We start from the raw sequence: 27,446 nt of genomic DNA on the forward strand, positions 1-27,446 counted from the left end.
CAGAGTTGCTTTCTGTGCTTGCTTGATGCTGTCAGGTTCTGTTCTCTGTGGGATGAGTGAACTGGAAGAAAATAGGACGAGGTTAGTGTGCTGACACACTCCAGCGATGGCACTATTGCTTCCCCAGGTAAGCCCACGTGCCAGTGCCCAGTAAGCCCTTCTGAGCACATCAAAATGGGCTGCACTAAAAAGATTTCAGCATTTTCTCAGCAGCCTCATCTGTGGTGATGTGTTTGGTATAGTGTTGCCTGAATAGCAGGCCGTATCAGAGATAAAGGCACCAGAATGCAAAGCAAGGGAACAGACTTTGGACACAGCTGAGCTCTACGGCATTGGCAGGGAAGTAAAATAAGCACATAGTTGTCCCTATGCAAATCACATGATATTCCTGCACCGTGGACTAGGACTTCTGAATAGAGATTGCTGTTTTCCTCAGCAGAGGCAACAGAATTATATGAATCTCGTTTCCAAGGTGTGAGCTAATTTCTTGATTTAATCTCTGCCACCAACCTTAAGGGAAAATCAGTATTTTCATTCAATCACTGTCCTAGTACCCTTTCTAACGCTTAGTCTGCTTCTCCTTTTTGCTTCCTCTGAACAGTTCATTTTTCTATTTGAAAGCTTTGCAATTAACATGCAATTATTTGTATGAAAAGTATGCACGTACAGCCTTCTGTCCAAGTCTATTGTTTTTTAAGACAGAGCTGCCCACCTGTGCCACGTTTCTGTTGCCAGCAGAATGTGAACCACTGCGAAGTGATACACAGGTGAGTGACACCAAACCTGGTGCTACCAAGTAGTACTGGGGAGAAAAAATAAAGGAGGAAAGAAAAGAGAAAAATGAACGTAGTGCTGGCCTGTGTGCCATCTGCATGCATGCTTTGTGTTGCCCTCCTGCAAGCTTAGTTTCATCCTCTAAGAACAGAGAGCCCTACAGCTGTTACAGATCTGCTTGGAACAAGCCTGCTCACTCTACGTGCCCTGAGGAATAATTTGGGGAACTCAGGTATGAGCTCCATTCAGACAAGGGTTTATTTTTTACTGATAGAAGTCAAAAGAAAACAAAGCCTCTTGAATAAATGCATTTCCGTAGTAGCTGTTAAGTACATTAAAGTCATTCCAAAGTAATTGCTAATTATATTACTTTATTACAAGGCACAATTAAATACGTGCTTGAGGTCATCCAGCTATTTGCTGTTTCAAGGAAAGCACTTGAGTCAAAAGGATTTCCTAAATGGAGCCATTCAGTGTTTTATTTCTCCGACTTCAGGAATTATTCTAGATGTGAATAATTGGACATTGAATAATTGGTGAAATACTATTTCCATAAATTGTTTGTGCTTTACATAAAACAAGCAACATGCTTCACAGGGCACATTTGTTCTCCCTTTGCAGCACCCTGCACAGACCATATTGGCACCAAAGGCGCTGCATTTTGTGGCAGGTTTGGTTTGGGATGATATATACGTTCCTATTTCCAAACAGATAATTCACACAAACCAACACAGTTAATTCTCACTTCTACTGAAATTAAAAGGAGAAAGGGATTCACACCTAAACTGAGAGGTGAGACACACGGGCTCTAAGTTAAAGCACCTATTAAGAGAAAGGACTACTCCAAGAGTGAATGTCTCGCTTTTAGCATCAAAAGCCGAATGTCTGATATCACTGGCTGGTTCAGGACAGGCTGACAGTCAAGATCCTCAAAATTAATGGCTGTGACCTGCCAGTGGAGAAATACGTTTCCATTACACTTTCCAAGCACCTGCATACCAGCATTGAGCTGAGCTCTGTCTCAACCAGAGCTCTGACACCAGCATGTTTCATGCTCCTCAGCCTTCTCCACTGGGCAATCTCAGCATGTACTTCATCGACATAAAACAGCCCTGAGACAGAGGGGTCCCCCTGCCACTTTGATTCAGGTCATTGGTGGGAGCTGGAAAACCAAGGCTGCAGCTCGTGCTTTCATAAATACTTATTTCTGCCACGCTGGAAAGGTCAGATCAAAGGAACAATAAAACCTTTCCCATTTCTTCTTCCTCCTTTTTCTCATTAAAAAAAAAAAAAAAAAAGAAAGAAAAAAAAGAGAAGGCTACAGTCAAATTCTGCTCCAGGTCAAGTGGAAAAGAGCAGTGAACCTGCACTTTTAGAGGAAGAAAGCACTTACAAAAGGAAAATACTTTTCCATCCTTTCTTCCCAGTTCAAGAAGAAACCCCATGTGCACTAAGCCCCCTGAAGATGCCTCTGCCTCGCTGTCTCAGTGTCCCAAGTTGTGAAGTGGCTCGCAGTGACCCAGTTGGCCCAGTTTCAAAATGTCACAGGTATCTGCCATTTTTTGGTACTCCTACCTGCCATTACACTGCGTAGAAAGTCTGTCTGCTGAACTCAGGGTTCCTGTTACAGGGAAGGCCATGAGGAACTGGCTAAGCAGTGCAGAACTCTAATCTCCATCTTTCACTCTTGTCGGCATCATCTCCAGTCCAAAGGTCAGCCTGATAGGCCTCTTTGTGATGAGGATGCTTTGAACTGGGGTGAAGAGGTTTCATTCACAGACAGGGAGTTATAGAAAGAAAAAAACAAGCAAACAAACCTGAATCACCCAGAAAAGAAGATCACACGGTTCAAAAACTGCTTCTGCCTTGACTGAATTAATAATGGTGAACAGGAACAAGCTCTTCTTACTGCTGAGGTACTATAAAACCTTCTGAAAGCTGAAGGGTAAGTGATCTGATGATGACTGGGACATAGATCTGGTCCTTGATAAAGCACCACATGGTGGCATGGTCCACTCCTGCACACCTCAGTGACCGACAGGATAAAATGGTTCAGATAGAAAAAGTGAAGGTATGCATGAGCACAAAGGTAGCAAAGTATAATATACAGCTTTAACTCTCCCCCAAGTTATCTTCAGCTGGTGGGTGCTGAGGGAGGTCCTGGCACAGAGGGTGTCCCTTCTACTGCATGTGTTCAACTCCATCACAGCACAGAATCCCTTGTCTGGCTCCCAGCTCAGCAAATGCCGCCCTCAAACTGTTGCCATGCAATGAGCTGGCAGTAGCCATCATCATAACAAGTCTGCCCCCGGATCCACTTGGGAAACACAACTCTCTCGAGCACTCTTCATATCAATATTTATTGCTTTCATATATTTAACCTTAACCTTCATAATATTTCAATCAGATCTGACAGTACTAATGATGAAAATCGCTTTAAATGCTATCACTATTTATTGTCACATTACTACTAGGCAGGTAGCTCAATGGGTTGGATAAACTGCTTGCATAACAAGCAGCTTTCAGTTAAAATGCTGCATGACTAAGAATTTTATTTTAAACTACTGCCATAAAACGTCACTGAAGATGCCCTGAAGATGACAATCAGAACTTATTTTCTTCCTAAAATATTTTAGTCAGCAGAGAGGCAAGCTTACCTTATATGAATATGGAAGCATTTGATAGAAATGCATACATACATATATTTTAATTGAGATGATAATTTGATTGGGGTTTTTTTTTTCCTGTTTTTTGTGGGTTTTTTTTTTTTTCAGATCCAAACTCTGAAACACGCCTCATCTTGTCTGTGATGTTTAAAAAAACAACAACGAATCAATGTGTATTGTAAGCTCAAAGAACCACGACGAGCAATAGCGACATCGACTACAAGGAGCAAATTGTATTTTAATCATTGTATCGAGTTTGCTGACACTTGTCACAGTATTACACTGAAATTGCCCCCATCTCCGACTTTCAGGAGACACCACTTCGGAATGCTTTCTAGGTGGGCCTATTATTTTTATGGTGCCAGCTCCAAAGAGTCGGCAGTCACGTCGCAGCCTTTACCTGGGTGAGAAAAAAAGGCTTAAATACAGTAAAGAAGGGGAATCATCATAATAAAGAGAACAGTAAAGAAACCGAAGAGTTCTCTGAGCTGCTCTGAGCACTGACAGCGCTCAGGGGCAGGACAAGCTTTCCAGCCTTTCATGCGGGCAGCACGGGCCCTGTCACATCCCCTCTGCGGGGGCCACCTGGGTGCCACGTCCCATCAGCATCACGCGTGCCGGCAGCGCGGGGAACGCGGGGCCGCCGTGCGAGCGGGGATTAATCCTCGCGGAACAGCGTTACCCCCGCGCAGACGCCGGCGGAGGGATTAGCGTTCAGGCCGGGCTTCTCCCGAGTTATTTTCGCTGCCGGCTTTTCACTTACCCCCGCGCTAAGCCGCTCCCCGCCCCTCTCAGCCCCCGGCGCCGCTCCGCCGTGCCCCCGCGTCCTTCCGCTGGCTGCGGCGCGATGGGGGACGCCGGTTCCGCGTCCGCGGAAGGCACGGAGCGGGGAGACGGGGCTGGGAGGGAGCCGGGAGCTCAGCCTGCGTGAGGATCAGCTGAGGACAGGGCCGGCAGCCCGCCCCTTGTGACAACGGATTCCCCCCCCCTCCCCCCCTCGGCGCCCCGGCTCAGAGCAGTGGTCAGGGGGATGTAGGGCGTGGAGAATGGGGGGTTGGGGGGGGGGGCAGGAAGGTGCAGAGCGGGGCCGCCCCCACCCGCCGCGCCGCAGCCGCAGCCGCGGCCGCCGCTTGTTTGCACTCGGCTTATCCGGAGCGGAAATTCCTTTCCGTTTTTGTGAATGACAAACTCATTAACAATTCATCAACACAACCTGTTCCAGCCGGCCCGTCGCCGCGGCAACAGCCCCTTCCGCGAGCCCCCATTGGCTGCGCCGCAGAATGTCTCCATTGAGCCCGGCGCGGCCGTGCCCATTGAGAGGCGCTGGGTGAGAGGAGAGCGCTCCGGGCAGCGCCGGCACCGGGGCCGGAGGAGGGAGGGAGAGAGAGGGAGGGAGCGGCCCCGTGCTGCGCCGAGCCGGGCAGCCCCGCTCGGAGGCACACGCTAATTGGATTTCTTTCGCTCGGGGCGGAGGAAAAGCCCAAGGGCTCGGGCTGCGGCGGCGATTAGGCAGGTTCATTCAGGGATTCATTGACAAAAAAAAAAAAAAAGAGGAGAGCAGGCAGCACGCACACACACACACACACACACACACACACACACACACACACACACGCAGCCGCTGCTCCCTCCCGTGGCTCCGCCGCCCGGCGCGGGGGAGGCGCGGGGGGGCTGCGTGATTCACTTCCCCGGGGCGGGGGGAGATAAGTTGTGCGGAGTTGCGGGGCCGCAGCCCGACCGCACGCCCCTGTGAGAGCGAGGGGCGCTTCCCGAGCCCGCTCCGCGCACCCCGTCCTTCCTCATGCTAGATACGTTCAGACCCGTCCCTTTCGCGTCGGAAATGGCGATTAGTAAATCCGTGGCGTGGCTGAACGAACAGCTGGAGATGGGCAACGAGCGGCTGCTGCTGATGGACTGCCGGCCTCAGGAGTTGTACGAGTCGTCCCACATCGAGTCGGCCATCAACGTGGCCATCCCCGGCATCATGCTGCGGCGGCTGCAGAAGGGCAACCTGCCCCTGCGAGCCCTGGTCGCCAGCAGCGAGGAGGACCGCGAGCGCTTCGCCCGCCGGTGCGGCACCGATACTGTGGTGCTGTACGACGAGCACAGCCGCGACTGGAACGAGAACACGGGCGGAGAATCCGTGCTGGGGCTGCTGCTCAAGCGCCTTAAAGACGAGGGATGCAAGGCGTTCTATCTGGAAGGTGAGCGAGATCCTACGGCTGCACGGCCGGGGCGGGGGTTTCTCCCCCTCCCTGCTTTGTTTAAAGGGGCCTCGGGGGGCTGGAGGGCCGCGGCGGGGAGCGGGAAGGACGGACGGCCAGCGGACTGCCGCCCGCGCAGTGCACCGCAGCGCGGAGCGGCTCCGGGCTGTAGTCCCGGGCGCACTGAACCCCGCGCCGCAGCGGGAGATTTCGCTAAACCTTCATTTGGGTCAGTCCGTCTGCCGGCACTGTGGCGTTTTCCTCTTTTTCGCGAGTCTCGAGGAGGTGGGGAAACGGATAACTCTTTGCAGACTGAGCTCTCGCAGGCTTGCCATGACATAGGTTGAGATTTTTTCCCCCTTTCTTCCCTCCCTAGGTGGTTTCAGCAAGTTCCAGGCCGAGTTTGCCCTGCACTGCGAAACGAACCTAGACAGCTCGTGTAGTAGCAGCTCCCCTCCTCTGCCCGTCCTGGGCTTGGGAGGCCTCCGAATCAGCTCCGATTCCTCATCGGACATCGAGTCTGACATTGACAGAGACCCCAACAGTGCCACCGACTCGGATGGCAGCCCGCTTTCCACCAACCAGCCTTCCTTCCCCGTGGAGATCTTACCATACCTCTACTTGGGCTGTGCCAAGGACTCCACGAATCTGGACGTTTTGGAAGAGTTTGGCATAAAATACATCTTGAATGTTACCCCCAACCTGCCCAATCTCTTTGAAAACGCCGGCGAGTTCAAGTACAAGCAGATCCCCATCTCCGACCACTGGAGCCAAAACCTGTCTCAGTTCTTCCCCGAGGCCATCTCCTTCATAGGTGAGACCCCGTGCTCGGTGGCGAGCAGCAGAACCCTCATTCCTCTCTCAGAAATCAAACAGATTTCAGGTGACAAGCGGTAGCAGCGTTTCTCGCAGTCTCTGGGGGGATGTTGCTCCACATTCTGACCCTTAATTTTGCTTTTTTTAAAGCCGGCTTAAGGGGTGAAGGTTTATTGAGAAGTGTGCCATGTGCAGGGCTGCAGCTGCATACCTGGCCTGGTGCTGGGAATTCCTCCCTGAGCTGCCTGCGTGGAAGCTGGGGACTGAGCAGTGCGCAGGATGGGGTTGTTTTTAAATCTCTTAGGGGAGAGGGATAAGGCAAATGAGCCCCGAGCTGGTGGTGGCTATGCGTCGTTTGTGTTTCTTGGGTGTTTTTTTTTTCTTTTCCTGTTTTTTTGTTTTGTGTTTTTTTTTTTTTGTCGTTTTTTCTTCCTTTCTTGAGGTTACTGGAGAGCAGCATAATGAAAAGAAACGTTCTGGGGAAGCTAACTTTAGCTTTTAAATGCAAGTTACTCATAACCGGTATCCCTGGCAAATGTATAGTCAGGGCTTTAATTAAATCCCACGGTAATAATGATCTACCTCTCGGGCGCGGTGCCCTTAACCGCTATCCTCCGGCTCTGGGAACGCGTTCCCGTGGACTCGAGACGTCCGTGTTCGCTTCCCCGCCAGCTAGGGGAGGGCTGAGATCGGGGTACGGAGGGGCGAGCACCGTATTATCTGTTGGGAAGCTGTGCTGTAATCCGGTTGAATGATACCGGTAATAGTGGAGAATGTAGGTAATCTGAGCCCAGCAGGAAGAAATGTGGGCTGGAAGCCACAAAGAAACTAATCTCCAGGCATTGTAATGCATTTCCTATTACAAAGGAACCCATTTTCAACCAATGTTGACATCCTGTTCCTCCTAATGGGCTGTCCCCTGTGACTTCCCTCATTCTTTTAAAATGCCTGAATACCTCCATTGTTAGCTGCACAACAGTTGGAGAATAATTTAATAGACCTTTGCAGTCTGCTGGTCTGTATAAAAGGCATTCAGTGACATATTGCAGGATTTCCATGCTGGGGCAAGGGGACTAAGAATTTAAAGCAAATCTCCAAGCGAAAGAGTGTCTTTTAACGCCGACTTTAAAGCAGTGTCATGTGGCGTACTCCCTTTGTCTCATTCTTAGTTTCCTCCGCTCTTGGGCTCCTGTACATGCACTTGGTGGGGGATTCGCCTCTTGTCCCGTTTTTAAGCCGATGAGTTTAACTCTTGCGTGGTACTGCCGCTGAGATCAGAACGGCCCTTTCTCTTTCCCCGATGCTAATCTTGTTTGTGTCAAGAGATCGTTTTCTGTGCCCCCGTCTGACGTGTCCTTCTCTGCCTCTTTGTGCACAGATGAAGCTCGAGGGAAGAATTGTGGCGTCCTGGTGCACTGCTTAGCAGGGATCAGCCGCTCGGTCACGGTGACGGTGGCCTACCTCATGCAGAAGCTCAACCTGTCCATGAACGATGCCTACGACATCGTCAAGATGAAGAAATCCAACATTTCACCCAACTTCAACTTCATGGGTCAGCTGCTGGACTTTGAGCGGACCCTGGGGCTGAGCAGTCCCTGTGACAACCGAGTGCCCAACCAGCAGCTCTACTTCACCACCCCTGCCAACCAGAATGTCTTCCAGGTGGACTCCCTGCAGTCCACGTGAGCTCCCTCGGCTTCCCTTCTCCTGTCCGTTCCATGGAATCATTCCTCACTGGTTTCTCTTTAACAGTGAAGAAAGAAAACACAGCTTTCTCGTTTTTCTGGCCTGTGGCACTGCAGAGCAGCAGCCAGCGCAGGCTAGAAAGGGTCACGCAGAACCGGCTATTGCGGCAGGAGGGAAGGCTACGAGCTCTGGGAGGCCATGGAGGCTGGGCACAGGTGGCCACGTCCCGCTGGCCGCCCCGAGGACTGCAGATGGGCGCAGTGGGGCTGGATGGGCCGAGCACGTGTTCCCTGGGACTGGGACTGCCCCACTTCCCTCTGTGCTTCTGGATCTGTGACATAGGTTCTGTCTTCAGTGAAGACTGGTTATGTTTTGTTTGTCACTTTTTAATTTAGAGGAGCCAAAGAAAGAGATTTCAGCATATTGTACTTAGAGTATTTGTTTGCCAGGAGCTCAGTAGTGTTCTACTTGATCAATGTAAATATTTAATCTTAAGTCGATTTGCAGTTTTTTTTTTTTTTTTTAAATCCATATGTATTCAAAAAATCAATCCAAGGGACACCTAAGTTTTTGTTCTCCTCATAAATTCTGCTTTTTTTTTTAATTATTATTATTGCAAAGAACATATTTGCAGCATGCTCAATTTTATTGTTCAACTGAAGCAAGCTTTCCACGGGGAGAAATGGCAATGGTGAGAAGTTTGCAAGACATGTTAGTGAACAAGTACAGTCTCTTCCTTCATATATTTTTCTTGTGGTGATTTTTTTTTTTCCCTCACACTCTTGATGTAGTTTCCACATGATATATATATATTTTTAAATTAAATTAATTTTTTTTTGCCTTGCCTTTTGTAAATAGATCATCTGGGAGGAGATTTGTCTTTGAATGCGAAAGATTTTTGATCACTTTTTAGAACTTTCAGATGTACTAAACAGTGCATTACCTCTGTACAAATTCTTCAGGGAGCTTCACCTCAAATGCAATATTTGCGTCTTTTCTTTTTTTTTTTGTATAAAACTGGAAGTATGTGCGAGCATTTGTACCTGTGTGTACGCACAGTGAACCTGCACATGGTTGCCAATAAGGGAGAGTCTAATTCACGGTGTAAAAGTTTTAAGATGGAATTTATTATAAGAATGTAAAACCTTAAATTATTAATAAATAAATAACTATTTTTGGCTATTGAGAACCGAGCTGGCTTGTTCTCCCTTGTCCCTCTGTGTGGGTGTGGTTAATGGCACATGCACATATGGTTCTGCTTAAAGGTAATTGTTTTCAGCAGCTTTTGTACAGCTCCTGAGACAATAAGGCCTTGCTTTGCCTTCAGTCCCTAAATGAACAAAGTGCATGGGCTGGGTCCTTGCCTCCCTTTGGTGAAGGGGAGGCTTTTGGAGGCCTTTAGGTTAATCAAAACATCCTAACACCCCTCCTGCTACCCCAGGGATGCACCTGGCCTTGAGGCATAGGGATCACTTCTTTTAGAGCAAGGAGCTGCTGTTTTCTTTACAGTAGCTTTTTTTGTTTTTTTTTTTACAAGCGAGGATAGCTCCATGGCTGATGGCAGAAGGTGGGACTGCCATCTCTTTATCAGTCCGGCAGAAATTCATTTCCAGAGCCCCATTGATGTCTGCAGCCAGTCCGTGATTTTCTGTCTCTGTTGGGCTGTGTGTCGATTTAGCAGATGAAGGCACTGGAGGAAGCATCCCTATGTACTCGTGGTCACCTCATATCCTCTTTGGCCGCTTTGAGCAGCCCTGTCTCTGCAGGAGGGAAAAGAAGGGGTAACTGCGGTTGCAAAACTTCCTGTAGTGACTCACTGACATCCCAGGGAGCAGCAGCCCGAGGCGCCAGGCTCCACGTGTGGGATAGGGGAGATGGAAGGCCCTCGGGCTGGGCTGCAGCTGAAAGTTCTGCACAGTTCTGGGCAGCCGGAGCACATCCCGTGTAATTTTAGCAACTGCGAGTGTGTGAAATGAAAGGCATCAAAACATGGGAAAAAAGTGAGTCAGTGTCTCATGCAGTAGTGGCCTAGATTGAGTGCATAAACTGTGAAAGTAGAAGTGGGTTGCAGTTAAACTTGGCTTGTGCTAATCCAGTTTTGAACGGTTTCCGCTCTTGGCATTCCCTGTGCTGCTCTGTTCAAAGTGGAGATTTGCAAGCAGCTCTAGCAATTTCCTGTCCAGCTGCAGCTCAAGTGACTCTGTTATTTTTTTTTTTATTTTTTTTTTAATATGGTCTGCGGATAATTTTAGCCAGTTTCCTCTTTGTGGATTATTAATCTGCTTTCCTTGTAGAAACCTACATAGCTGCGTCCCTACTGTTCTGCTGAAGTCAACAGATGGCCTCGCCGCCACTTCCTCTCGCTTCGCTGTGGGTTTGTTGTCAGGCCACTTCTGAAATTAATAGTGTTTTCTGGCCAGCTGCCACAGGCCATTACCACAAAGGGGAAGTAACACATCTGAATAGCAGGAAGCCGGGCAGGGTCACCCTGTGAGCTGAACCTGTTGAGCGCAGCCGGGCCTCTCTCATTCAGCAAGTGTCAGACTCCCTGCTCTCCCTCCCCATTCTGATCAGCTCGCAATGCCTCAGCTGTTTGCACCCAGCAAATATTTCCGGCTAATGGATTGCAAATGTTAATTGTGACTAGGTAACTGCTAAGGTGAGGAGGTAAATAGCAGTGTGTGGTGAGGCAGCTGAGGGGAGCGCCTTTGCTTTCTTTGCAAGTTGCTTTGAAAAGTTAGTGCTCACAAGGGCTTCCTGCTTCCTTCCTGCTTTGCTGAGTGACTAACACTGAGGGGTAGTTCTGCAATTCATCACTTTTCAGGACAAGTAAGATGGGTAAACCAGCCTTCCTCACACACTCTGCGTCAGTCAGGCAGAGAACTGTCTCCTGCCATAACTGCTCCTCAGACAGGCCCTGGACCAGGGCTGTTGGTCAGAAACTACGGCTGGAGGTGAACCAGGACCGAGCAAGAACAATTTTGGGTGCAGGCAGACCCAAACCACAGCTGGACCTGATCCAGTGATCCAACAATACAACACCTGGATTGACCACTGATTTTGCTGGGATACTTTGCACTTGATTGGGTACCAGCTCTGAATTACAGATGGTTTGGAGAGAAAAGAGGAGAGGGCGTTCCTCAGCAATACTCAGTCCCACTTTCCTGCGCCTCAGCAATGTGAAAGCAATGGCATGGCCCACGCAAGTTGCTCTCTGGCTTTCCTGAGGCTGGGATCTGCTTGCCCTGCAGCCCCCCCACCCCCCCAGCACTTGTTTCCCCATAACTCACGGCCTCTCTGCCCTCCCTTACTCCAGGCCTCGCTGGGATGGGGCAGAGGTCTCGAGCTGCTGGGATGTTTGGCAGTTATAGCAGTTCCTTGGCTGGTAAAGTAATTAGTAATGGGAAGAATAAATCCTTTGTGCCTGAAGGGACAGGCCCAATGTGTGTAAGTAAGTGGGGGGAATATTCCCCCTTTGTAGCTCAAAAATCACAACGTGCTTCATGTTACAGTGGAGGAGTGTAAGATACTGAATTACTTCAGAAGCTGTGTAGATATCAGGAGGGAAACCTGTACTGCCAGGAATGAATCCCTCAAAGCCAAAGCTTTCTCTCATGGCCCATCTGTGCCTTTAGCTCAAGGGGTGAAATTGTGTCCCATGGCACCAACATCCCCTTTGCTCCTACAAGGCTAGGATTTCCCTTGTTGTTTGGGTGTGCATTAGCTCCTGGCTTTCCATTCTCTGTGCAGGAATGTTGGGCAACTCATAGTGCTGTGTCCCTATCTCACATTTCCACTTTCCCATTCACGCCCTTTCAAACCACTCAAAGACCACCTTTAAAATGGCTTCCACCTCCTGCTTTTGTTATTGTATCTGTCATTTCCCCTTTCCCCCTTCTTTTTCTTGTCCTTTTTCCCATCCCTTCTGTTCTTCTACACACCTTGCCCTAATCTCTTAGATCATTTCTTACCTTTCTTTCATTTTCTTACCCTCTTCCTGTTACACTCTTCCTGTCCTCTTTGTATTTCAGTTCCACTTTCTCCCAGCTAAAGCCTCCTTTCTCCTCTTTGCTTTCACAGTGAAGGTCAGGATAAGTGTCACAGTCTCAGTCTGTTTTTGTGAGTGACAGGAAAAATGTATTGGAGAGGAATAAGTAAGAAAACACTACTGTTGTCCTCTTATCAGATTCCAGGAGATGAGTATTTTCCCCATCACCATTTCCCAGAGTGAGGCTCCTCAGGCTTCCCAGAGGGTCAGTTATGGAATGAAAGTGGGGAGAGGCCCAGCATGTGGCCACCCGGTGTGGCTGTGCTGGCAAAACTGAAGCTGGATGGACTGACTGTGTATCTGGAGGGTGTTTCTTCATCTTCTTTTGCATTCTGAGAAGCATGTCCAAAAAATAGTGTTCCAGACCCCATCCTACAGCAGTAACCACAGGACTGCAGCAAGGTTCTGCCTACCTACAAGGCGTCTGAGTCTGCCCCAGGCACCTCATAGCTCAAGGGCATTGCCCACTGATGTTTCCTCATGGTGCATGGGGTCCCTGGTGTGCAGGGACTCTGCCCTTGCCTCTCCCACCAGCTGGAAATGGGTAGTTCTGCATCATGTTTTTCCTTCCTTCGTTGCTAAATTGGAGAGAGAAGCATATGCTGTACTTGGTACATAGCACAGAAAACTGGTATGGAAGCTGCTGTCTTTTAAGTAAAGTGCGTGTCCCTGTAAGGAAAGGAAAAAAACATGTTAGATGCTTTCTGTTGTTTGTTATCATAGGAATCTGCAAGTGCTGAGGGAATTCTGGAGTGCTCACAGCCTTAGCTTTCCCTCATAAGGCAAAGATGAAGGATGTTGACTTACCACAAGCACAAGGAGATGATTATCAGATGGAAAGTAGGGGTATGGTGTCTGTTTAGGAAATATCTCTTCATGACAGAAGCTGCATTCAGAACTATATTTGAGATGCATTGGAAAGTGCGCCCTGCTCTGCTTCACAGCTGTGATCCCCAGGATGCAGGAAGCAGAAATGCTGGCGCTCTCCCACAGCCGGGCTGCTCCAGAACTGTGGATCCCAGTGGCACAAAGTGGCCCTATGTGGGAGGTCTGTTCACCCCAAATGCAGGACGTGGTGAAGCACTCTGCTCATCTCACCAGAGGCACAAGTATGCTGGGGAGTTCTGCTGCACAGCTCTTCCGCCTTTCCAAATGGGCAGTGCCTAACTCCACTGTTTTTTTCTGTTAAAGTCATATTTCGGGGCATTATGGAAATCTCTCTCTTTCCTGCTGACCTCAACACCTCAGGAAATAAATTCCCATCTGCAAGCAAATCTATCTGAGAAACTGATTGATGGCTGACACTGGCCTTACTCGGGGCAAAAGTTCACTGTAGTTCAAAGGTGGCAATTCTTCCGCTTGCTGGAAGATGATGCCCTTACAGAAACAGCCTGGAAGCTGCCTGGGATTTTTACTATTTGTGACAATATATTCACTTGGTGCATTGAACACTCCAGTGGTGTAAAGCAGCAATAGCAGCCAAGATTCTTCCACTGACATGTGGTCAAAACAACCTTGAAAACCATGATGCCAATATCTGCCTCTATATACTGACCATTGTGAATGCTGGTGATCTTTGTATATCCTTTGTATATTCTTCCTGCATACAGTCCTGAAACAGACATAGGGCTAGAAGGTTAAAATATCTTGATAGCTCCTTATTTTTTGATGTTTTAGTGTCCTGGGAACCTATCAACACATTAAAAAAAGTTCAGCATCAGTGAGAATTCAGCTATTGCTAGGCCGATGAGGATTTCCAGTGCTATCAGCGATCTAAACTGCATTTGCTATGTCAGTGTTTCCATCACACCCATTTGTCTGAGGGGTTTCTAGGCCAGTCCTGCCCTCTGAGGACACACAGCTCAGCACCCCTCGTCCAGGCGTTAGCCCTGAGCTGATTCCATCTAACCATAGGTAACTGGGGAACACACAGACTGTGCAGGATATTTTTCTTGTAAACACAGACAAAATGTGTCTGATTTCTGGGAATACAAAACGGGAACAACATACTAATCTTCACACATACCTTTACAATTCCTCACCCAGGTTTTGGTTTTAATTGACGTTTTGCAGGCTGCTGTATGTAAACAAAAGCTGCTTTATATTTGCAAATTACCGTCAGAGCAGTCAGCGATGTCTGTAATTAAGGTGGACCGATGCTTCCGCTTGTAAGAGGACTTTCTTTTCAGATGTTTACAACTTTGCCAGACTTTGTTTGGACTCGAATATAAATGCCTCGGGCTGATCTATAAAGATAAAAAGAAATGAATATCCTTCTGAAAATGTCATCCGAGAAGGCTTGGCTCCTTTTTCTAAAGAAGATGCCTTGTTTTCTTGTCTGCGTAACAAAATCCCTGTTTCCTCCAGCAGCCCCAGCTCTGGGTGCCCAGAGGAAGGGTGGTGAGCTTGGGCAGGGCCTGTGGCAGCATGCTGCTGCTGCCTCCCCGTAGGGCACGCTGAGCCCAGGGTATGAGCAGCTGGGATATGGCCCTTTTCATGTGCCACGTAGAGCTTTCTTGGTGAGTTAGCAGCAATAAAAAGCAGTTGAGCGGGTTCCTGGTTCAGAGCAATGGTGGGACCTCTGTCAGCGCAGTGCCCAGGAAGAACTGTGTTGTCTGTATCTGAGCAGCTAGCTTGCATGTCTCCATTGTGCAGTATAAATATTTCTCACCTCTCTGCTTTCCCTGGGGAAAATATGGGTGATGACAACTCATGAACATTTTGGGGCAGAAAATGCACGTCAGTTGGCAGAAGTAGCGTGCTTTTGTGACATTACTTCTGGAAGGGCAAGAGCTGAAAATGTGGCAGTTTCAGGGGTTCATCAGCAGCTAAATATCAAGCGCTTAGAGGTGTCCTGTGTGCCAGCCAGGTGTGGGACTTCTGCAGTCTTAATTATATCCTTCTCATGGAGTTTTTTCTTTGTGCAGCAGTACCTATCACAGCCTCTCCAATGAGGTCTAAATGAACAGCATTCCTATGGCTTTAGACAAGAGTAGTTGAGATCACACTCGAGTCCTCAGTTTGTCATTAGAGTAATAGGGTTTTAAAAGATCCTACCAATTATGGCAGAATAAAATTAACAGGAGTCTCATTTTTTTTTAAGCTTCAAAGTATATGTAAGCTTCCTTTGGCACGGATTTCAGTCGTCAGATAAGTTTATACAGTACCTTGGCTAATGAGAGCTGGTTAGAGCTATGGGGCATTATTGTGATGGTAATAATAAAGATGATAATTAACCAAGGTCAAAAGAAACATTCCCTTTTTTCTGAGTCCTGCACAGCCAGGTGCAGCATTTAGCTCAACTTATATAATGTACATGTCACTATATTCCAGAATGACAGTTCTTGCCTACATATCTGGATGGCTGAGTCTCATTACAGAGTTCAGTGAAGTTATTCCTGTCAGGAAAGTACTAAGCATACTTAGCTATTAGCAGAATCAGGCACTGGGGCATTCTTTTGGCTGTGAAAATATTCTGCAGAGCGTAGGCTATATAATAATCAATAATATTCACTAATGATTGAAGAAGCCAGGAATCTTTGGGCAGGACAGTTTCCCACAACACTAGAATTTTATGAATTAACTAGTGATCTAAATGCTCTTGTATTTTGGCTGCAAAGCATATGAGAGGAGGAAACATTTTGGGAGGCGCAGAGCACTCACATGCTGGGGGGCTGGTCTGTCAAAGGATCACTGAATTAAGAACTTGGGCAAGTTGATCGCAAATCCTGAGCCAGTTTGGAAATGTCCATCCTACCTGCTGGCTTCTGAAAGCATCACAGACTGGGTTCATAGTTCATGTTGGTGCAGCACTATAAATCATAACCTTGAAATAAGGCTGAAGTAATACAGTGGTGAATCAAGCCCAGGAAGAGTGCATGCGAGTATCATTGCTTGGACAGAAAGGAAAACAGACTTCCTAATGTGTTCTTGTAAAGGCGAGTTACTATTATTTAAGGAATGTTGAAAGAACATGCATTTTCCAAAGTGAAAACCAAACGATCCTGTTCCTCGGGTCTCCTACCAATGGCTATGATAAGGATTTGTTCACTCTCTGTAGAAGTTTCTAGCTGTTTTTGAATTTTGGCTGTCAGACGAGGAGTCATGATTGTTGTCAGACATGTCTCTGATCTGTTGGTAATCCCAGACCTGGCTAAAGACATTGTTTTTGCTTCTTTCATACTCAGTACCAGAGCATTTAATAAATACTCTTTTGTACAATGATGGTAGGAAGCAGACATGAGTTATGGCCCAAGGCAAGGAGGGCATGACAAAGCTTGAGCAGTGCTACACTGCTTGATTTGTGCATGCAATAACAAGAATATGATGGGCAAGCTGTTGTTTGGACATAAAACAAAAAGTCACCAGACTATAAGGGAAGCACTTGTGGTCATTACTTTGAGATGGAGCAGAGAGCCAGAGTGAGGGGTGCAGGGTACTGAGTGATGCAACCAGACAATCAGGTGATTAGACCCCACTGAAAAGTCAGTCTGTACCCTTCTCCTTCTGTTGTGCCTTCTTTTTAATTCATCTGCTGTCAAAAGCACTTGCCTGTCTGCAAAGCTCTGCAAAGCTTATCAATATTTTTGTCTGGTGATTTATCCCTGATGTAGCTCAATGTTGGCTCAGAAAAGCATCAGTTAGTGTTATAGTGGGAATAGGAGGATGCAACTAGTGGCAAAAGGGGGATCGACAGAACTGGATCTTTTAGCTTGATCTCAGATTGTCTTAGCTATAGAATCCAGCCATGGCCTCAGTGTTTGGGCACAGAAGTAATTGGAAAGACAGTCTGGGGTTCTTCTGAGCAAGTAAACTGCCTTCTGATTGGATTCAAGGAAAAAAGTCTCCAAGCATTAAAATAAGATGATACGAGATGTCACAACAGGGTCACACATTTGATTTCTTTTTTTTAAAGGAATAGCACAAATACAGACTGGGAGGAGAATGGATTGAGAGCATCCTTAAGAAGAAGGACTTGAGGGTGTTTGTGGATGAGAAGCTCAACATAAGCCAGCAGTGTGTGCCTGAAGCCCTGAAAAGCAACCATATCCAGAGCTGTATCAAAAGAGGGGTAGGCAGTGGGGTGAGGGAGATGATTGTTCCCTTCCGCTCTGCCCTTGTAAAGCCCTGTCTGGAGTACTGCTTCCAAGTCTGGGGCACAAAAAGGAGATGGAGCTGTTGGAGCACATCCAGAGGAGGCCACAAGGATGATCAGAGGGCTAAAGCTCTTTTCCTATGAAGAAAAACTGAGGGTGATGGGCTTGTTAAGCTTGAAGAAAAGAAGGCTCCAGGGAGACTAAGGAGGCCTTCCATTACCTAAAAGAGAGCCTAAAGGAAAGCTAGAGAGGGACTTTTTAAAGAGGCAAGTAATGACAGGATAAGGTGGAGTGGCTTGAAGACAAAAAAGGGTAAGTTTAGATTAAATATAAGAAAGAAATTATGCAGTACGAAGGTGATGAGGCAAAGGAACAGTTTGGCCAGAGATACCCCATCCTGAAGGCACTCACGGACAGGCTGGATGGAGCTTTGAGCAACTGGATCTAGTGGGAATTGTCTCTGCCCATGACAGAGGAGTAGGAACAGGATAGTCTTTAATGTCCTTTCCAACCAAAACCATTCTATGATTCTACCATTCTATGAAACCTGCAAGACTTCCAAACTGCCTCATTATCTGGGTAACAGAGGTAACCCCCACATGCAAAATGGCAAGTTCCTTATGGAAGGTGGCCAGTTTTTGTTTGGAAGCTTTATTTTATATGTACTTTTTTCCCATTTCTGAGCAAACCTTTGTGTAACAGTCACAATGTGCTTATAAAATTGAACTCTAAAATAAAAAGCTGTCCTAAGTGAAGAATTATTTTGAACTGATGAAAGAAAAATGGCATTTACAGAGCAAAAGCAGATAAAAAGCATGAATGGAGGGATTTGAATTAGGAGACAGGTTTGCACTGCATTTTGAGAATATCTGACTAAAGATCAGTTTGTCATACTCACACAAATATATTGCTGCTTTCTGGTATTGTTGTGCTGGATAGTTTAACCTCTGTCATGTTTAAATCAGGCAGAAGTAGATTTGTTGTTGTTGCTAGTGTGACAGACAGTGGTTACTTCTGATGTGATTCTTGAAGAAACATTTCCCAATGCCTGTTGTACTTTGGGCACTACTCTGCTACAATTTGGAAAAAAATAATGCCCTTGGGTGGAATTGAATATTGTTGTTATGCCATCTATCTAGAGTAATTCACACAGCCATAATTAGCACTAGAATGCACTTCTTATTTGCTCTCTTCATGCCAGAAGAATGCCTCAAAAGCAAAATAAAACAACACACATTGTGCCTGTGATTAGTCATTGCCAATAATTTATTTTATACTAGTACAACAAAGCCTTCCTATGATGGAAGAAAATAGTGACTGATGAGACCTGTTTCACTTAGTTCGTGTATGGAGGAAGTTTATATTTGCATGTAGGTGATGCTAGCCTGGGGTTCCTAAAAACCCTGGGAAATGTCAACAAAAAGAGACAACTAAACAAGCTCAGATATTTCTTTTTTTTTTCTTTTCCTATCTTATTTATTTATTTATTTATTTTTCATGCTCCCTTAAAGGCCAGAAAGCCTCCTGTCCACAGCCCAGGAGAGGCTGCTTGAATGCCAGCTCCTTGGGAAGGAGATGTGGGGCTGGAGATATCCTTCCCTGTGCCCTCAAGCATTCCACCAACAAGCTGAGAGATGTTCTTCCTATCACTGGTTTTACAAAACCATTTTTCAGCCAGTAGTTGCACAAGCTATTCTGTGAGCCTCTAGTTTTGCAGAGGACCCATGAGAGGATCTTTCTGGTAGCTCAGCTTGGAAGTAGAAAGCCATATCTGCTTTAATGTGCTTGGCTTAATCCAGCTGGCAAATACAGCACCATTAAATGTATCTTTGCCTTGAGAACTGAACTGCAAGTTAATTCTGCTGCTATGCTAATTGCCGCCATGTACTGAGGATTTCCAAAGATCTCTTGCTTGCACAAGTCCAAGAATTTCTGTCTGTTTCCTGAAAGCTCAGGAGGTGGCCAGGGTGTCATGGCAGAGCTCAGCGGGACCTGGCATGCGAAATAGCTGACCTCAGCACTTCCACTCCTCCACTCCCATTTAGGGACTCAACATCCCCTGGCAGCAGCAGGGAGGGCCTGCTTGCAGGCACAGGAGAAAATGCCACTGATGCTGTCAGAGCTGTGAGCTTTGATGTCACCAATGGCATATTTGTTATCCTTGATGGCAGTGAGTGGAATTAGTTCTGAAGCGACTCCACACTGTGAAATGAGGGCTGCCCTGCTCTGTGATGGAGTTCCACGAGCAACCTGTGATGTTACTGTGAGTGTGAAAAAGTTTTCAGTGGTTAGACTGATCTCTGGAGAAACTGGACCCTTCCCTCAACCTGTGCTAATGCCTGAGCAGCAGAGGCACAAAGCCCAGCCTTTTGCTATATGCAGGATGCTGCTGTGCTCTGGAGTACGCTTCCTCCACTGCTTGCATCAATCTAGACTCGTCCGCCATCCCAACCAAACTACTAAAGGGGAAAAAAAGTCGTCCCTTTTGTCCCCATCCCTTTTAAGCTAAGGGAGGGCATCTTTCCATTTCTGATGAATTTTCCACCAGGGCTCTGGGGAGAGAGAGATTTAAGGCAGATTATTTAATTTAGTAAATCAAACAGCTTTCAGAAGTAGCATGGCCCAAACAGAAGGTACCATCAAAAAAAAGATCTTTTGCTTTTGTCTTGATGAATGAAGAGACTAAAAATACATTCCCAAATGGAAGAAAGTTGATAGACCTTTTATTACTAACCGCATTTTCACCTTTTGAATGAAATATCTTCAGCTTCTTTCAGGTCTTGAATTCAGTTAGCTTCCAGAGCCAAAGCAGTCAATTCTGCATTATCTCAGTAGGACAGTTTTAATTTTAACACTATCTGCCCTGATCTCTCTTTGTCCAGTTAGCATTTCCTTGACCTGGAGTTCAACCTCTTTTACAAAGTAACCTCGGCCTTTGATGGCAGTAATTCTACCTTCACCCCAACGGATTCTGAATACATAACCTCCAGGCCCAAAAGAGAAGATTAGCAGACTTTACCCTTATTACTTGTTATTGTGTAGTTATTAAAAACGATTTTGGCTCCAGAAAATGAGGCTGTAGCCAGACAGAAGTTAGCCTGGGGTTCAAAAGCCTAGCAATCTTTGGCTCCACAGGCCTATAAAAGCAAAGTGTTGACTGAATGCAAACAGCCTGCATTGAGAGAGGCCCCGACAGAGGCAGTGACAGCAGGCCATCAGTCACAGGGAGCCGCGGGGGGCGGAGGAGTCCCCCTAATGGCTTCTCGCTGGCCTGTTAATGGATGGCTCCATTTGATTTCTCTGTCGGTGGGAATGCCAGACGTTGTGATGGCTGCAGCACACAGACCTTTAGGTGCGTACTCTGTTCTTGAGATTCCGGAAGGGGTGAGTCAGGTCTGAAGCACAGCTGGAAAAAGTAAGCCCCGGTGCACGGGATGCCTGCAACATGCTAATGTGCCACTTCTCCAGGCGCTTATTTTAGGCTGGTGTAATGAGCACCTATCAACAATTAATGATGACTGTTGCATCAGGGAAGGAACAGGAGTCCCTTTGGTGAAGTGAGAAGCAGTGAGTCAACTCCTCACCTTCAAGCATTAAATGTCGCAGGAGGTCAAAAGGTTTTGCGAGGAACGCAAAGTTTGGAATATTTTTAATTAAGCTACATCCTTTGAAATTCTTTCAAGTCAATCTTCAAACAAATCAGGTCTTAAATCAACACTCTTTAAAAAACACATACACCTCTGTTAAGTGCCTTCATACAAGCCCTACTGGGTATCACAGAAGGCAATTAATTTTATGTGACTCATGGAAAATCTCCACTTATTTTGTGTTCAGTCTCTACAGGATCTGCTAATATTCCTTTCCCCTGAATACACGATTTCCTTATCCTAGGCTAGTGTTTGAATGGATTTACTGTCTGAATTTAGCAGTGCTTTAAGTATAAAGGTTACATCAAGAGTTTGGAATATTGATATTTTGTTAACCTAAACCATGGCTGCTTCCTCATTTATTTATTTATTTATTTACTTATGTATTTATTTATTTATTGTAATCTGTTTTTCTGAAAGGCCTGTCTCTTAGAGAGTTACTGATTGGGGGATATTTTCATCATTCTATAAATAGAAGCTGCAGTTGACATACAAATATCTGTACTTGTCACTGGAGTTCAAGGCCCTTTTGTAAAGTTTTCCTTGCATGAAAAAATAGAGCAGCTGGACAAATCCTACAACTAATTATGCAAAACAAAACAAAACAAAACAAAGCAAAACACAAAATCAGATTTGACCCAAACACGTAAAACACACTAAGTACTGTTAAGTGATAGCAGCTGATTTGTTTTCCATCCTGACTGTTTTCTTCAGATCTGCACATTTTCTGTGTTATTTTTGTGACCAGCACACATGGGATTCAAAAGACTCTGCTAACAAAGACCTTTGATCCCTGGATTAACTCTTCTAGCACTCTTCTTGAGCAACTAGGAAAATAAAATTATTACCTCATTATCTATTTTGAGAGAATTCTTTACGTGGCCTCTGAGGATAAGGACTGGAGGTGGCACATGAGCATCCCAAGTGAAAGTTACTGGCATGGGGTTGCACCTATCAGTGTGAATAGTTCAAATTCCAGTCCTAAGCCCAAAACGAGTCCAGCAAAGTTGTTCTGTTCGGAGCTCTGGCATCTGCCCTCCCTTTTCCGTGGCTACATCTGTGGTACAAAAGCAGCTGCTCCAGGGGCAGTCTGTGACCACAGGCCAAGTGGTGCAAGATGATTCCTGTCCACAGTACTGAGGAGTAGCTCTCAGGGCAGTGTGGTGGGGCTTGGGATAGAGCTTGGCCCAGGTCTTCTCTGACCCTGTGTAGCCCTGAGAGATTATTGTTACTTGTTTGTGATCAGCTAATTTGCAATATGTATTGCCTGCTTGGGGAGTGCCATGACAGCACTTAGGGGATTTAAGGACACAAGGCCTATTGGAATAACATCAGACGGCTGCCACGGGCTGAGGGAGTTAAACTTGCTGCAATCCAAGTCCATTTTGTCTGTCTGGAGCACAGCCTGGAGCAAACTATTCTGTCAACTGTGTCCAGGCTTCCTCTCCAAGGAAACTGGTCGTTTCACTTCTGAAGGGAGACTGGGAGTGAGTGAGCATATATGCAGCATGAATGATGAGAAGATCAGATGCTGGCAGCAAACAGGAAGCTGAAGTATGTGACAGAGACTTCTGTTTGATCTTTGACGGGGGGCCTGCTTCATCTATGTCAAGGGCAGCATTTGTGCTTGAAAATAACCCACATTCACAACTTGAGGCAGACAGTTTTCTTAGTTTAAATGCAGATACTCAGTTTTCAGCAGTGAAGTTATTCCACAAGGGCCTATAATGGAAGCTTAGCTACAAGTCCCTTTTCACTTTGAAGATGGTTGCTGCACAGACACAGCTGCAACTCTTTTCAAATTTGGCCTAATCTGAAACGAAGAGAGTATCTAAAGAAATTGTAACGTTTGGCTGTCCTACGAAGGCCTGTATTTTTTGCCAATCTACTTTCACTTGGTATAGTTGTAAATAAGTCACATAACCTGTTTATTGAGAGGCAGAACAAGGAAGTCCGATTTCCATCTGACCTGGTCATGAGAGTCATTTCTCTCAAAAGTCCATAAGATTTCCATACATCTCCATTCCACTCATGTTGCTGCACATCCTCATATCAATTCTAATTTACTTTTATGTCCTCTAATTCCCCATTTTCTTCCTCATCTCATTTCACCCCCATATCCCTCAACTGAGCACAGTGCTGCAGATGCTGTGGCTACTGTGTATGCTGATCATGGAGCAGGTACGTGTGTGATGACTGTCCAGCCAATAGGTCTTGTGGATCTTGTGGTGAAGTGTATCTCTGAATAGGTTGATCTGCATCACTCAACTTCCTGTCCCCATCTGTTGATTGTCATGAGACTTGTGGAAACTCCATCAGAATTTCCCTCTTTCAGTCAGGCAACAGCTGTCAGATTCAAAGAGCTACCAGGGGAGGAGGCGAATGGCAGAAAGCTGAGATACAAATGGAGAGACAGTGGGAATAGAAAAGCTCAAGTTTCTCAGGAAATGAGGATGAAGAAAAGGTGACAATAGGATCACCTTGGAGCTCTGCTGACAGCTGGCACAGAGCATGTAGCTGCCAAGCATGGCAAAGCTGTGCTTCAGAGCTGGTTCCTGACACTTTTTTCTCAAAACCTAGAATGACCAGGTTGAAAAGGAAGTCCCTCTAAATGTGGTTTCTTTATGCCTTTTCTTCACACCAGGATCAGAATATTCTCAAGGAATGCCATCTCTGACAGAAACCAATACCTTAACGTCACCAATACCAACGAGCAGAGTCTTTTTGAATAAGTAACATTGTTTTGTTGTCTTTTACCATTTTAGTTTCACTTACATTTAAGGTGAGTTACCCAGTGATAACACTTCTAAAACAAAGGCTACTAATAGAAGTAATCTAAAGAGAAGACTACTAATAAAAGTAGATCACATACGAATTTAGTATAGGTGGTGGAGATCTGTTCTCAATTACATGCAGTGCAAGACCTCTGAAGTCAGCAGGATTCATAATCTGACGCAGTACATATCCAAAGGATCAGTCTCCTGAGATCTTTCGCCTTTTTGCTTTTGTGTAGAAAAAGCTCACCTAGGTTTGCTTTTTGGACTTTACAGCTAAAGCACATGCTATCTTCTGGTGGAGGATTTTGGTCATAAAACAAGACCAAAATGTTTCTGGGAGGCTAAACCCAAAACTGATAGAAAATTTTGTTGGCAGAAAAAGCAGCCTACCTCACTATGTGCTTACATCTTTAACCCTGTATTTTCACAGTGCCTAGATTTACACTTAGTGGTTATTCACAGATATTTCTTCAGAGCAAAAGGGAGTGCAGTTCTCAACTAAGACCAGCAGTTCCACCATCTGAGTCCCCCGGGAGACGTGCCATGCTCAGAGGAACCTGAACTCATGTCAATAGCATAAGGCCTTTCAGAAGAAGCAGTGCTGGCTTCTTGCTTTTGAAAAGATGGAAGTTTGGGAGGTGTTTATTTTTACTTTTTTTTTTTTGTAACAACTTAAATTCCTGTTCCAAACTCCTGGTAAGACCACCAGTTTTGACTGTTGTGTCAAGAACAAGCAAGGAGCAAGGACAGAAGTCTTTAAGTAACAACATTTTTGCTGCGTTCTCCCTTAATGAACAGGCTGACTAGTGGGGTTGTGGAACCATTCCTTCTCTTTCTCACCAGTCTTTAACTTTCTGCTTCATACGGGCCTGGCTTTTGCAAAAAGGAAAATAGCATGTCCATCCATGTAACCCCACAGTACAGTGGAAACATGACTGTAATCTGGTGCAGGGAAAAAATAGAAACCGCAATAATAACAATAAAAAGTAGGATCCTTCTTTAGAGATGCAATAAAACAAAAGAAGTACATATTCACCCTATCCAGAGGTGAAAATCTGGGGATTTGTACCTCAAAGATGTTCAGGTTCCTTCCTCCCTGCTCTCTCTAGGAGAATTTAACACTCAAAGAAAAAGAGATTTCCAACACTACCCAAATCTCAGTGTTTCTTACTAACCAACTAACAATTACCTCAGTTGGTAGGCTATCTTAGTCTTCTGTCTGAGGTGCAAAACTGTAGCTACACATAGTACTGGATCTTCCATGGTCTGACAAAGACTCATGGTCCTTAATCTCATTTTTCTAATAGCTTTGATGTAGTTTATTAAGCCTGAACAAAGGACAAAATGTGAGAAGCCATAGAGAGTATCTCACCAGCTTAACTTCTTGGTGGGTTCTACAGGGCAAGTAGGCAAAGCTCAAAAACACAGTAATTTCATTCGCTCTATAAATCAACACAGCACAAATCACTCATCAGAGGAACATGAGGTTTATAAACAACAGCTCCTTGCCATGGACAAGTTAAATCAATGATAAAGATCTGAAACATTAGTGCGTCAGAGGTTTCCTTCTTTAAGCTGTCTTGTGTTTTTGCCTGCCTCTGTTTTTACACGTCCCCTGTTACAATAGAAACAGAATGCTTTTTTTTGCAGGACAGCACAACCCTTTACTTAGCTAAAATTAGTGGGCTTGAGTGCCAAGAGTCCTTCTGTAGCCACATCACTTCTGTGTTGTAAGAAGTATTGATGGCTGTTTGGTTGTCATTTCAGCTGCACACACTAATCATATATGTGGCCTTACTGTATATTTTCTATGCCAGACTTGAATCTTATTGGCCTTCTACAGGCAGGAACAATTATTAACCTCAGCTGAGTGGATCATCTTGTTTTGGATCTCCACAGTATTTCATGCAGTCTCCATGAGTACAATGAAGCACTTCACACACCACCACCCCATGAAGGGTATCACATTAAATTCTTGCTGCAAAAGAGAAGACTACTAATAAAAGTAGATAACATGCAAAATTACTGTTGGTATCTTAACCAACCCAACAACCTGCAACAGTTTGTGTTTTTACTATCAAACCATGCAGATGTCTGGCAGAACTATGGATCTGAAGAGAAATCTTGGTGATATCAGCAAACTTATTGAAGAAACCCTGTTACCACTGTGTTATCTATGTGAGGAAAGTTATTTTAATGTTCCCAGAAAATTATCTTAGGTTTAACTCTTACCTGGAATAGGTCAAGAATATGAATTACACGCTTCTCTGCTTTGGGTATACTTATGTGTCAGGCAACGTGATGAGCTATGTTTTTAAATGTAAATATGGGTCGAAAGGGAAGGAAATGAGAGAACAATTTGTCCTATTTCTTCAGTGCAATGCATACTGTGTGGTGCCACAGCAAGGGAAAATATTCTGGTGAAAGTTATATCCATCCTACTCTGGCTCATAATCTGATTGCTAATGTGTTTGTGAACTTGCTGTAACCAGTTGTCAGCCTCTGGGGCTTCTGGCAAAACTACAGTCAGGCCCCTGAGTGACCCAGATTCACCAATCTATTCATCAAACACACTCCAGGAGATTTTAAGTGTGGAGTTAACTTGAATGATGTAAAACTTTCACTTGAAAGTGATCCTCTTGTTTAGAGGCACAGATCTTTTCCTATCTCAGGTGGCCATATTGTATTTTCTTTTTTGCCAACTCATGAGAGGTATTGTCCCATATGTGTATGAGAAAAGCTATTTCAGTTTATAACATCCTGCTGGTTAGAAGGCTTTTTTAAATTTCTGTGCTATGTTCACTCATGTGCAGTTTGTACTCAGCCTTAATCACCCTGACATCACTCACCAGCTCTACTACTTTTTCTCCCTCCTCTCTTTTTACATCTGAGGTGCAGCAAACGCATCACCTCACAGTTCTCGTTTTCCTAGACAAGTTAAGTGCTTTCAGTTTTCTTGTCATTACTTTGTTCACTATATTTCATTCAGCTTGCGTTCACCTTTCTTGAACACATGCAATAAGAACTATACACAGAGGTTTCACAACTACAGTGACATTAAGAGTTTCTCATCTCTTCTGAGAAAAAGGATTTATAGGGATTGTACTTGCTTTTTTCACAGTCAGATCACACTGATGGTTCATAATCATCCTGTGAACAGCTGATGTTTCCAGTTATTTCTCCATTTATCTCCAACCAGCATGTTATGGAAAAAAAAAATCTTATTAGTAATTGAAAGATATTGCAATCATAATATTGCATTTTGTGCTATTTCTCCTACTGTAGACCTTAAAGTTATCCAGCTCTTCCTTTAAAATTGCCTGGTCCCACACTACAATGAAAAATACTTTCAGTTAAGAACTGTCACCTTCTTTCATTAGCTCATTTCCGTCTCTGTGGTAAATGCTCTGATAGCAGCATTGAACAACTGAAATTGCCTGGCTGCTCTTTTATAAACATCTTTCCCAGTCTTACTCTAGCCAGTAGTTTCTCTCCTGAGACTACCTATTGTCTTCTGTTCATTATTCACCTATATTTGCTGTAATGTCTTTGTTGAATAAAAAACTTCCTAGGTCCTCAAATGCTCAGCTTTCATTCATCTTGTAAGACAGTTACCAAAGAGAGATATCTAGATGGCCTAACATGCTAAAACCATGTGGTAAATTATTTGGTTTCTTCACACCTCAAACGTTTCTAAAATAAATAATAACAAAACCCAGTAAAAGCAAGGAC

At 45.3% G+C, this 27,446-nt stretch overlaps 1 protein-coding gene across 1 annotated transcript; it reads left to right on the plus strand.

Moving 5' to 3' along the window:
* The first annotated feature begins 4,677 nt into the window (after window positions 1–4,677).
* Window positions 4,678–8,749, plus strand: DUSP6 (dual specificity phosphatase 6). The gene is made up of 3 exons (XM_065743202.1): window positions 4,678–5,644; window positions 6,021–6,458; window positions 7,839–8,749. The coding sequence occupies exons 1-3, from the start codon at window positions 5,242–5,244 to the stop codon at window positions 8,144–8,146; spliced, it is 1,149 nt and encodes a 382-aa protein (XP_065599274.1). The 5' UTR covers window positions 4,678–5,241; the 3' UTR covers window positions 8,147–8,749.
* Window positions 8,750–27,446: the final 18,697 nt, after the last annotated feature.

The sequence above is a fragment of the Cyrtonyx montezumae genome, unplaced genomic scaffold (assembly GCF_038088225.1).
Source record: "Cyrtonyx montezumae isolate F1298 unplaced genomic scaffold, pur_monq_1.0 scaffold_3, whole genome shotgun sequence".
Lineage (NCBI taxonomy): Eukaryota > Metazoa > Chordata > Aves > Galliformes > Odontophoridae > Cyrtonyx > Cyrtonyx montezumae.

Excerpts from the sequence above, each read along its gene's own strand:
- DUSP6 (XM_065743202.1), top strand. The coding sequence starts at position 5,242 with ATGCTAGATACGTTCAGACCCGTCCCTTTCGCGTCGGAAATGGCGATT. Across the intron at positions 5,645-6,020 it reads CAAGGCGTTCTATCTGGAAG|GTGGTTTCAGCAAGTTCCAG; the intron begins GTGAGCGAGATC and ends TTCCCTCCCTAG. Across the intron at positions 6,459-7,838 it reads CGAGGCCATCTCCTTCATAG|ATGAAGCTCGAGGGAAGAAT; the intron begins GTGAGACCCCGT and ends CTTTGTGCACAG.